Source organism: Podarcis gaigeae (genome assembly GCF_964106915.1).
Source record: "Podarcis gaigeae genome assembly, chromosome: 6".
Classification (NCBI taxonomy): domain Eukaryota; kingdom Metazoa; phylum Chordata; class Lepidosauria; order Squamata; family Lacertidae; genus Podarcis; species Podarcis gaigeae.
Window position 1 is genome coordinate 15891173 of NC_139682.1, and position 11922 is coordinate 15903094.

An 11922-nucleotide genomic window follows, 5' to 3' on the forward strand; every position below is an offset into this window, starting at 1 on the left:
TCATAGTAAGTATCAATAATTCACCTGCCAGGAAGCTACTGCAGGGTCTCTGCCTTACTCAGCAAGCTCTTTCTGCTCTGCACCTTAAGGTAGGGTTACCAGACATCCCCAGTTCCCGGGGACAGTCCCTGGATTTGCACATCTGTCCCTGGACAAATTCTGTCCCCAGAATGTTCCCAGATTTGCAAATCTGTCACCGGGAAATGTGGTAGCGGCAGCCTCAGCAGCCCGGAACAAGCCTGGTAGCGCAGTTGGCTCTGGCTGGCTTCGGGAGCTGCTCTCTGCTGTGGCACCCGCCATTTTTCCTCTCCGGAAGTCCCCGTATGATGTGTCTTTGTGCAGTTTTTCTGCCATGCAAGGTGCAAAGCAGTTCTTTCACATCCTGTGAAACATAAATGTGCAGGTTTTAAAAAACTAGGCTATGGCGCGCTGCCCACCTGTGACTCCCGAGCCTCCCCTGATCTCCTGCCCCCTTTGTAGGCTCAGGAGTCGCAGGCGGGCAGCTGTTGCCCAGTTTTTAAAAAACTCTGTGCATTTATGCTTCACAGGGTGCGAAAGAAGGGCTTTGCACCTTTATACAATATGCATGTGTGCTTGGGCCCAGGGTCTTTTGCCACACCATCCCCACTACTGACTCCCTGTTGCTACTCAGCTCCAAAAAACTCCCCCAAAAAACCACAACTTGTCCCCGGATTCATTGAAAAAAATCTGGAAACCTTACCTTAAGGCTGCAATCTTGCGCATGCTTGATAGGAAGCCAATGCTATGAAAATCAACAGAATGCAAAGTTGGATGGATCTGTTGATTTCAGTTTCTCTCTCATTTCCCCCTCATTTCTGCATCAGTTTATTTTAAAAATTCTCTCTCACACAGAAATTATTTGCTTTTTAAGGGCATTTTTCTTACTATGCGCATATTTGCAAGCAACGTTCTTGAATGATCACATTGTTTTCACTCAAATAATGGAGACCTTCTTCACAAAATTCGGAGAACTGTGAATTTCAAATGGTAGGTGTGTTTCAGTTTGTTTATTGGTTCAGGAAGTATCAGTCAGGCTGATCCAACCCCTTCGCATCACTAGTGGGCTGTATTTCCATCGAGTCTCACTGAGGTTTACTTCTGAGTAGCTGTGCCTAAGTCTGCACTATGAGTTATGACTAATCTTTGTTGGATTCTACCTGGAGGCTGTGATTTTCCACCCATTTCAAATGGGTGCTTAAAAATCTGTTGCAGAACACTGACACAGCAGCTGTTCAGAAGCTTCAAGCCATATCATTACTATAGCTTTTGAATTAAACTGTGCAACTACAGACTACTATGTTACAGCCTTTGAGGTTGTACTCTTCTGGCTATGGAACAGCATTCCCAGAACAGAATTACCTGGTGGTCATTTTGGTGACTAATGACTCCTTTTTTTAATTTTAAAAAATTCACCTTTTAAGCAACTAGCATTCTAAACAAAATCTGGATGGGGTTTGTCTAAATTGTCTTGCACAATTTTTCTCCACCTCCCTTCAATTTTTTAATGCTCAAATTTTTTTGATTTTTTTTTTGCTTCTTGGATTTGAACATTTTGTTCTGAGTGGCTGTGGAAACACAACCAGATGGGCAGGGCATAAATAATAAAATTATTAATTATTATTGATAGGATGCTCATAAGGAACTGTTTATAAAACAAGCAGCCAAGCAAGCACATGCATTGGTTGGATGTGCTACCCTTTCCACTGAACATCTATAGCAAACAGAGTTCCCAAGCCTGTCAATACTCCTAAGAGTATCCCACAGCTATTGGTAGCAACTGCATTATCAACAGTGTAGATAAATCTATTGGTTGCTGCACTTGTTACTCCCCAATTTTGGGGTATGTGTGCGTGCTTCATCATAAGGAGATATGATGGGATTAACATCTGATTCGCGTAGGATTGCCTTCAATTTACCCCGCTGGAGATCAACACCTTCTAGATGTTTGGTCGTTAGCTGTAGAAATAGTATCTTTTCTTCACTACTGCTTAATTATTGGTAAGCCTTTCGTGGGCTGTGTTATCATCTACAGGCTTCCATCACCCCAGAGGTGCAATTAGGAGCTCATTGTGAGAGCTATTGATTAGTCACTGATAGAGGAAGTTTACTTGATTGGTGAGTGAATTAGATTTGGAATGATTTGTGACTCTTTGCTCTGGGTCCCTGTAAGAGTTTGTTGTCAGATTATGCGTTTTATTGATACGCCAAAATAAAGAGAAACAGAGCAAATGAATAATCAATTGGCCATCAGAACAAAGGATAAGGAGACTTTGCTGAAACCATTCTGTGTAATTGATGATGGGCCATAATGCAACTTCGCTTAAACAGCAAAGGAACAAATTCCATAGCGTGAGTTTGCTTTTTAAGCAATGCTGTATGGTTATTTGATGAGGGATAAGTAGTGAGGTTCCAACTCGGTATGAAAGAGAAATTTGATTTCATCTGAAACAGAATCTATTAAATTCTCACTTTCAAAAAAAAAAAAAAAAAAAAAATTATGTGAACTGCTACCTTTCAAAATATGCACTCATCTGAATTTTGCTATGCAGTTCACCAAGTAATGTTTTAAAAAATGCATATATTAAGGGCAATGGTGTATATATTTTGCGCTCTCCTCTTTCACCCTCATTAAAAGGTTCTTTAATTCCTCCTCACTTTCTGCCATCAAGGTTGTGTCATCTGCATATCTGAGGTTGTTGCTATTTCTTCCGGCAATCTTAATTCCGGCTTCGGATTCATCCAGCCCAGCCTTTCGCATGATGAATTCTGCATATAAGTTAAATAAGCAGGGAGACAATATACAGCCTTGTCGTACTCCTTTCCCAATTTTGAACCACTCAGTTGTTCCATATTCAGTTCTAACTGTAGCTTCTTGTCCCACATAGAGATTTCTCAGGAGACAGATGAGATGATCAGGCACTCCCATTTCTTTAAGAACTTGCCATAGTTTGCTGTGGTCGACGCAGTCAAAGGCTTTTGCATAGTCAATGAAGCAGAAGTAGATGTCTTTCTGGAACTCTCTAGCTTTCTCCATAATCCAGCGCATGTTTGCAATTTGGTCTCTGGTTTCTCTGCCTCTTCGAAATCCAGCTTCCACTTCTGGGTGTTCTCGGTCCACATACTGCTTGAGCCTTCCTTGTAGAATTTTAAGCAGAACCTTGCTAGCATGTGAAATGAGTGCAATTGTGCGGTAGTTGGAGCATTCTTTGGCACTGCCCTTCTTTGCAATTGGGATGTAGACTGATCTTCTTCAATTCTCTGGCCACTGCTGAGTTTTCCAAACTTGCTGGCATATTGAGTGTAGCATCTTAACAGCATCATCTTTTAACATTTTAAATAGTTCAGCTGGAATACCATCACTTCCACTGGCCTTGTTATTTGCAGTGCTTTCTAAGGCCCATTTGACTTCACTCTCCAGGATGTCTGGCTCAAGATCAGCAACCACACTACCTGGGGTGTGTGAGACATCCATATCTTTCTGGTATAATTCCTCTGTGTATTCTTGCCACCTCTTCTTGATGTCTTCTGCTTCTGTTAGGTCCTTACCACTTTTGTCCTTTATTATGGCAATCTTTGTACGAAATGTTCCTTTCATATTTCTGATTTTCTTGAACAGATCTCTGGTTCTTCCCATTCTGTTGTTTTCCTCTATTTCTTTGCATTGCTCGTTTAAGAAGGTCTTCTTGTCTCTCCTTGCTATTCTTTGGAAATCTGCATTCAATTTCCTGTATCTTTCACCATCTCCCATCACCTCCTGGCAAATAGAAGGGGAAGAAATGGAGGCAGTAAGAGATTTTACTTCCTTGGGCTCCATGATCAGTGCAGATGGTGACAGCAGTCACGAAATTAAAAGACGCCTGCTCCTTGGGAGAAAAGCAACGACAAACCTAGACAGCATCTTAAAAAGTATAGTATATAGTAAAAGCTATGGTTTTCCCAGTAGTGATGTATGGAAGTGAGAGCTGGACCATAAAGAAGGCTGATCGCCGAAGAATTGATGCTTTTGAATTATTGTGCTGGAGGAGACTCTTGAGAGTCCCATGGACTGCAAGAAGATCAAATGCATCCATTCAGAAGGAAATCAGCCCTGAGTGCTCACTGGAAGGACAGATCATGAAGCTGAGACTCCAGTACTTTGGCCACCTCATGAGAAGAGAAGACTCCCTGGAAAAGACCCTGATGTTGGGAAAGATGGAGGGCACAAGGAGAAGGGGACGACAGAGGATGAGATGGTTGGATGGTGTTCTTGAAGCTACCAGCATGAGTTTGATCAAACTGCGGGAAGCAGTGGAGAACAGAAGTGCCTAGCGTGCTCTGGTCCATGGGGTCATGAAGAGTCGGACACGACTAAACGACTAAACAACAACAACAACAACATTTTTAGGGGGAAAATCCTTTGAACAAGTGGCATATACATTGGCTAAATGAATAAATATTTGTTGCCCTCCTTTGAGCTGACCATAAGTTCTACCATTTTCTCTTGAGATAGACTCTGCACACCCTTCAGCTGGTTTTGATGGTAATGCCAACTGGAGCATATGGGAATTGTAGTTCAAAACATCTGGAGGGCACTAGGTTGAGAAAGGCTGTTCTGGACCCCTAAGAGCTGTACCTCAATCCTCATTATCCCACCCTTATAATGCAATTGTGAAAAGCACAGAGCCTCCACCAGGAAAAAGATCGCAATATTTATTTCCACCTCCCTTTTCTTATCCTAAATGCTTGGGGCAGAAATTGCAGGTTAAGACATACAGAATGTTGTAGATGTAACCAACGACAGACAGAGATAGCTTTTCCTTATGCTGCATCCAAGAACTGGGCAAATTCCAAGTATGGATTTAATGGCTAACTTGTTAACTCTGGCCAAATTGTTCTTTATCCAAATAGCTTAAAAATGTTAATGTGATTTTCTCACTTAGGGCAGTGAATTGGTTGAACAAACTGTGAGAAACAGAGGAAGTTGACAAGTTAACTATCCTGATTTTAATTAGGGAATGCATTGAGGATACAGGTGTGCTTATATATTCAATAATAGTATCCTCTTTCTGAATTACTGGAATGATAATAGAAAAGGAATTTGGTGTGATTTAGAATTTCTCAAAGATTATATATTGCAGGTGTAATTCAAGAGTAAATCCTTGCATTTAATTTTTGTTGTGCAAGTGAAATAAGCTAACTACCCATTACTGTATTTAATCCCAAATAGTGGTGGAAATAATTTTTAAAATCTAGTATTCTTTCAAATAATGCCTGGGCTCAAATTAGGCTGCCTCTCAGGAGAAGGGAGTTCTATCATTGTGAAACAATCACCAAAATGACCTATACAATGGTGTGCGGTCAGTGAACCAGGAGGACTAGGCCAGTCCCCTAAATGTTTCCCTGGCACTTTGTTCCCAAAGCCTCAGAAGCTCTTGCCCAGCTTGGGAAGGAGGTGCGATGCTCACATACACAACTTTGTGACATCATGCACACATCCTCCCACAATCATCCTCACAAACTGGTGCCTCTGGCCCTAACTGTTCTGCTATGAAAAATTTCACCACATAGGCTCAGGTTGTATATATGTGTAAATAAACCATATATCATATAGACACCACAGTCACCACTGTGCCTCATTTCCAAAAGGAAACACAAGCGCCTGGGACCCCTGGAATCTCATACTTGCTTGGAGATTTGTGTGGCATGCATATCAATAAGGAATCAATACACGACATCTTAGAAATGTAGAGGCAATTGTCCTTGTTTAAGTGTGTTGGGCCCTGTATATTTTGGTCATAAAGAGGCCTGATTCTCACTTAAGATACATGTGGGAAATGCAGGAGAGAACACAGAGGATGGAATAGCATTTCTGCAATGTGGTGGATCTGCTTATCTTGATCTTCCTGCCATCGGTTGCCATCCTTATACCATTTGTATTCAAGGTGCTTCCAGCAATAAATTCTGCTTGTAAACCATTTGGGTTTGGCTTTTTGTAACAGAACCTTCCAACACAGTTTAAGTGCCATTTTGCTTCCTGGGCCTTCATTGTGACAAATCCTACACTCACATGGAGGAAGCAGGCTATATTTCAGCTCGTCACTCTTGCCTGATCTTTCCAATCCACAATAATCTTTCCATGGCTCATATGTGAATAACATTAAACAGCTAGTCATTATTATTGTTATTATCTTGCAGATGAAATTTGGGGAAGCAGAAGATCGAGACTCAGAAGAGCTTTTTGCCTGGATTTCAACTTTTATCAGTGATTTCAGAAGAGTCTCAGCCGAGATGATACCATGAGTGCAGTCACTGATTCGGCAAAACTGAATAGTGTTGCCTTGAGGGTGTCGGCAGAAATCAGATGATTTGTGGGGTTATTGTTTTAGTCATTTGTACATGAATTTTTGCTTGAATGTAACTTTCTTAATGACCTTGCAGACCCTGTGCTGAAAAACCAGTGCTGCCAGGAAGGCCCAAATGGGATTTACAATAGTTCTTCCAGCTAGAGGTAAAGTAAGGAGAACAGGACAGTTGATTTGTTATCAGGCCTGAACCAGTCTCTGAATGTAAGCCAAGAACTTCCTAACTTTGTGAAAGACCATGGACTATATGTGATTTGCCACTTTCTCCAATGTGCTGCCCTTCAGATGTTCTGGAGCTGTAGTCCAAAAACATCCAGAAGGCATCAGCTTGACAGAGTTTTTTTCAGACACAGAAGAACAGCGATGTTCTACTGTAGCCCTTTATGGGCCACCTTTGGTATAAATTATAGAAATCTATCACTTTGCCCTTATTGTATGTGGATATCAGAGCAGTGCTTTCTACTGACCTCAGGTATCCTGAACTAGAGAAAACAGTATCCACGTGTACAGGTGCTCTCACTGCTGGCCCTGGACCAAAGAGTGCCCCAGGTGAGGAGCATCCTCAGTGGCCCTCTACTGAATACCATTTTTCTGACTGCATTCATAGCACAGTTGATTAATGCATAGATTGGATGCATGGTTTGTCCCCGTCATCCTATCCCTGATCACACAGATCACTTCAATGCGAGCTGATTCCACTGAATGGGCAACTGTTGTTTTAAAATGTGCTCATAATAAAAATAAACAATGCTGCAATGCTGATCATGAAAGTAAGTATTTCCATCTTTTCAAATGAAGAAAAATTGGTTGAATTACTGTTGTTTTAGCTGTTGAGTTCCACCCCCAAGCCTAGCATCCTAGGTCAGGGGTGGAGAAACATATTCCTGGGGAGCAGGAAGATTTTGTGGCAAAGCCTACTGGGAAGAGTTGTTGTGCTCACTAAGCCTGAGCTCTTTTGTTCCTTGGAATAAAGAGTTCGCTTCACTGACATGTGAGTTATTGCTCCCGGCTCCCACCTTGACATCAAGGTGGGTATTTACAGCATAACCAGGATCCTTGCTCCTGTTTTGCTGAATACAGGCACTATTAGCACTCATGTCCAGGTCTAGGGCTCAAGACTTCCTCAAATCTCACTTGCAGCCATCAGCATTTGACTGCCAACATACAGCAGCAGTCAATGTGTGATAGATGTGCAATACATTTCTCATATCAGGTCAACTTAAAATTCACAAATACATAACAGTGAATTCCAAACTACAGTGGTACCTCGGGTTAAGTACTTAATTCGTTCCGGAGGTCCGTTCTTAACCTGAAGCACCACTTTAGCTAATGGGGCCTCCTGCTGCCACCGCATCGCCGGAGCACGATTTCTGTGCTCATCCTGAAACAAAGTTCTTAACCTGAAGCACTATTTCTGGGTTAGCGGAGTCTGTAACCTGAAGCCTATGTAACCTGAAGCCTATGTAACCTGAGGTACCACTGTATGGCATTTCATTTCAGGTTTGTTGTTTGCTTAGTCATCTCATGCCTGGAATGGAAATCAATCCAGTGAATGTGATTGGTTGCTGTTGCTTTCTGTCTGCAAACAGTATGTAACTGATGACCTTTCTTTGTCCATTGGCATTGTGTTTCCTTTGCACTGAAATGAATGGAGTGGAAAAACGCAACAAGGTCACTTATGCACTTAATCATGTAGGTTACATAAATTCAAACCAGTAGGCAGTGAGATGAATAGCATAGTTTTGTGTGGAAGGCGAATTGCAGTGGAACAGTCACAGTGTCACATGCTATGGATCCAGGGTGGAACAGAAAAAAAGCTTGGAGTGGAATGCCCATCCTGGGCTTCCATTTAAGAGTAAGTATCTGGATGAGGGCATGGCTGGTTGGAAGGAAGAAACCTTGAAGAGGAGCACCTTGAAACTAAAGATACATTGTAATGTCTCATTGTCGGTTCCAATTGCATGATATTGCCCTACCTTTTTAAATTAAAAAGAGAGAGACGCTAATACCAGTTTTAGCGTAGTTCACTGTCGGAGTGATTCAATATACTAGTATTGTGTTGGTGGAAGGGGCAAAATGTTAGGAACAGAGGCAAAAGTTACAAAAGCAATTAGTTTCACAGAATCGTCACAATGCATTTTACAGCTAACTAACTTGCCTCTCTAAAGAAATTTGCACTTCCCCCAAATATTCGGCAGTTTGAGTGTTGGTTTTAATAATCACACAATAAATGGAAGGTTGGCAAATTGCCTGTGAGATCAGGGGGAGGGGGCATAGGACTTGCAAATGAACAGAGAAAATTATTTTTATCGTGTGAGTGGAAAAGGGTGTTACATGTGCTATTTATAGAGACTGGGAAAGGATAACTGAGAAATGTTGTTCTGTCTTGTCTTTCTACTCTGCTCCTGAAATAGGAAGAATGAACCTCAGCCGAACAATGGGGCAGCTGCTAACCCCAAGATGTTCATGCAAGAACATTGATTTGGTGCCTATTGGGATGGTTGGAAATGGAGACTGCAATCTTCATATTACCATCCCAAACCCCCAAAACATAGAAATTCAGCAGGTGCCTTCTGTTTCAACTTTTAAACCCCTTCTGAAAAACTGTCTATTCTATCAGGTAATGAAGAATGCATCTTTTCATAATATCTGATTTCCAATTTTGACTTTCTTACATGGTTTTTATTGTGAGGTTTTATATGTAGCTGTCATGAACCTCTTTGATATACACTGTGATAGATGGACCAATGGACTGACTGAGTCCTACTCTTTGGAGAAGTTCACAGAACATTTCCAAGATAGTATGAGGCAAGCTTGGGAGAGGTTTTATTTTTTTAAATAAATAAATAAATAAATAAATAAATAAATAAATAAATAAAGGTATTGAGAAAGTGGTAGGTTTATAGTTTGATGGAATCCAATAATACTATTCTGTCTAGCCAATCACCTACCATGTATTCTCAACTTTTTATACTTTTGCATTAGAATACAAGATTTACTTGAAACAATCTGGTGGTTTTTTTTCCTACTAGGAAGGGTTGGTCATACCTGGATTGTTAAACCGCACTGCCATATCCTTCAACATTCCTCAGATGAAAATAGGAGTATTTCTCACTTTGCCCCACAACTGGTCCTCCTCCACCCCCCATTTTTGTGTGTGTCCATGCCCCCCCCATAGAGAATTTCCAATCAGAAGAAAGTTGAGTGTCACCACTGCTACACTCATGGGACCCAGCACACATACCCTCCCCTGCCCTGAGAAAACTCCTTAATCCCCAATTTTATTCTTTGGTAGATTTACAAAAAGAAAAGCACACACCAATAAATAAATTTTAGAAAGGGGCAAAATTATATGTGGATGCACAAAGCATTTTTTTAAAAAATAAAAAAGACTCCTTGTGCCCTGCTCCCCCTTTCTTCCCACCCAGGGTGGCCTTGCCCAGAGCCGTCTTTCTATTGGGCTAACTGGCGCGTTGCACCAGGGCGCTGGCCTCTCAGGGGCACCCCAGAGAGTGGGAGAGCTGCGTGGCTTTGCCAGTGGCTTCCCCTTTCCCTGCACGCCTGCCAGCTGTGCCCCATCAACCATATGGCTGGGGGGCGTGCAGCTTGCCTCCCAAGCCTCCGTGGGAGGAGAGTAATCCCTGCAGAGGCTTAGGATGGAAGTTGCACCCCACCAACTATATAGTTGGCGGGTGTGAAGCTTGCCTCCCAAGCCTTCGCAGGAGGAAAGCGATCCCCGCAGAGGCTTGGGAAAAGGTCAACAACACTGGGAAAGGCGGGGGGGGGGGCGCTGGAGGGATCTTTGCACCACGGCGCCGGATATGCTTAAGACGGCCCTGGCCTGGCCTGCCCCTTAGAGCCAGTGTGTCATGTGGGGCTGGGCCTTGGCAGGGGCAGCCTCTCCTCCTCCCCTGCCCCTCCCAAGGGAGGAGACTCCCTCACAGCCTCTGCAGCTACCATCGTCATCGCTTGGGACAAGCGCTGGCTCATCCTCTTCCCCAAGTTTGGCACTGGCGGGGAAACTAGGGACATTTTGGGATCAATCGTTTTCCAAATTCCAGTGTTGCTTCAAAACTACCACTCAGCGCGCCCAGGCTTCGGGATAAGAGGCAGCTCTGGGCAAGCCGTGGGAGGGCTCCCATGGCTTGCGCAGAGCTACCCGAAGCCCAGGCGCGACTGCTCAGTGCGCCTGGGCTTCAGGGTGCAGGCAGCTCTGCGCAAGCCGTGGGAGCCCAGCAGGAACTCCCGCAGGCTCCCAAGGCTTGCGGATAGCTTCCTGAAGCCTGGAGAGCGAGAGGGGTCGGTGCGCACTGACCCCTCTCGCTCTCCAGGCTTCAGCGAAAGCCTGCATTCGCCCCATAGGACGCACACACATTTCCCCTTCATTTTTGGAGGGGAAAAAGTGCGTCCTATAGGGCGAAAAATATGGTAGTTTATGTGATGCAGCTGGACTATTTTTTTATTATTATTATAAAAAAAATCACTTTGCCAAACACTAACATTGTTGTTATGGTCCAACACATTCTAACCACCTTTTCTTGTCGCTTTCTTCTTTCCCTTCATTGCTGTTTTATAGGTTGTAACAACCCACAATATTCTACTTATGGCTACCCATGATGTCACCGCATAGAATCGTGACATTATTGGCAGTGAAGGCAAGCAAGGCCCAGGGGCAGTGAGGGCATGGAAAGGGGGCATCAAGAAGTGGCAGCAGGCAGAGTAATAAAAGGGTGCTGAGCAGCACCAAAGCAATGCTAACATTTTAAAAATGAACTTGCTAAACTTCTGAGAACTGAAGGATCCTTCCAGCTTGCGACCATGAATATGACGCAGTGAGTAGTTTTAGCTCAGCGCTAATTTTCACTTAGCTGTAATCCAGCCTGAGCCCTCAGGATAGAGTAGCAAGTAAATCTTAACTAACTAAAACTATCATTGGCTGCGAACCTATGCACTTTGTGGAACAAGCCGCTTCTTGCCAGCTAATTAAAATGAGCCTAAAATGAGCCTCAATTGCTAAATTATATCAAAGTTCAACTCTCAGCGGAGTGTTAATTAAACTTCGCTAAACTTAAGAAGATAGCTGGATAGGTTGGCTCTATATCCGGTAGACAGATTTCGGAAGACCTTAGTTCATCTACCCACGCATTAAGAAGTAGCACTACTCTGTGCTTCACCCGTCAATTTTTTAGAAGCTTTCTTCCCCTGAGAAATGGCCTTTGTTTTTCTGCCTCATTTGCACGGTGATTTAGATTTTATTTTTTTTAAAAAGGGATGGGTGCAGGGTTCTGCTTTCATTAGTGGTATGAGATGGCCAAGGGGTGTGTGTGTGTTATTTTCCATTAAGAACATTGCCAGCTCCCTGCAGCCTCCGCAACTGGTTTGGAGGTATGGTTTGAAGATATAGGAATATAAGCAGCCCTGGGTCTCATCTATCTCGGATGGGAAACTGCTTGGGATGGGAACCGATCAGTGCTCAGATGGGAACCACAGGTCTTTATTTATCAGATTTCCTCCAAGGAGCTCAAGATGTCAGCAGGCATGGTTTCCCTGCCTCTCCATT

General features: G+C 43.1%; 1 protein-coding gene across 3 annotated transcripts in view; it reads left to right on the plus strand.

Moving 5' to 3' along the window:
* The window catches only part of LOC310846980, a 75648-nt gene extending 68516 nt beyond the window's left edge, over positions 1 to 7132 (plus strand). For 2 of the 3 annotated variants that reach the window (XM_083744255.1, XM_083744257.1), the window contains one exon: positions 6196 to 7132. In XM_083744255.1, the coding sequence (XP_083600381.1) occupies positions 6196 to 6300 (105 nt within the window). In that variant the 3' untranslated portion in view covers positions 6301 to 7132. Of the gene's footprint in view, positions 1 to 4940; positions 6127 to 6195 lie in introns of those variants that run through there. The other variant, XM_083744256.1, reaches the window with a different exon arrangement.
* The last annotated feature ends 4790 nt before the right edge of the window (positions 7133 to 11922 follow it).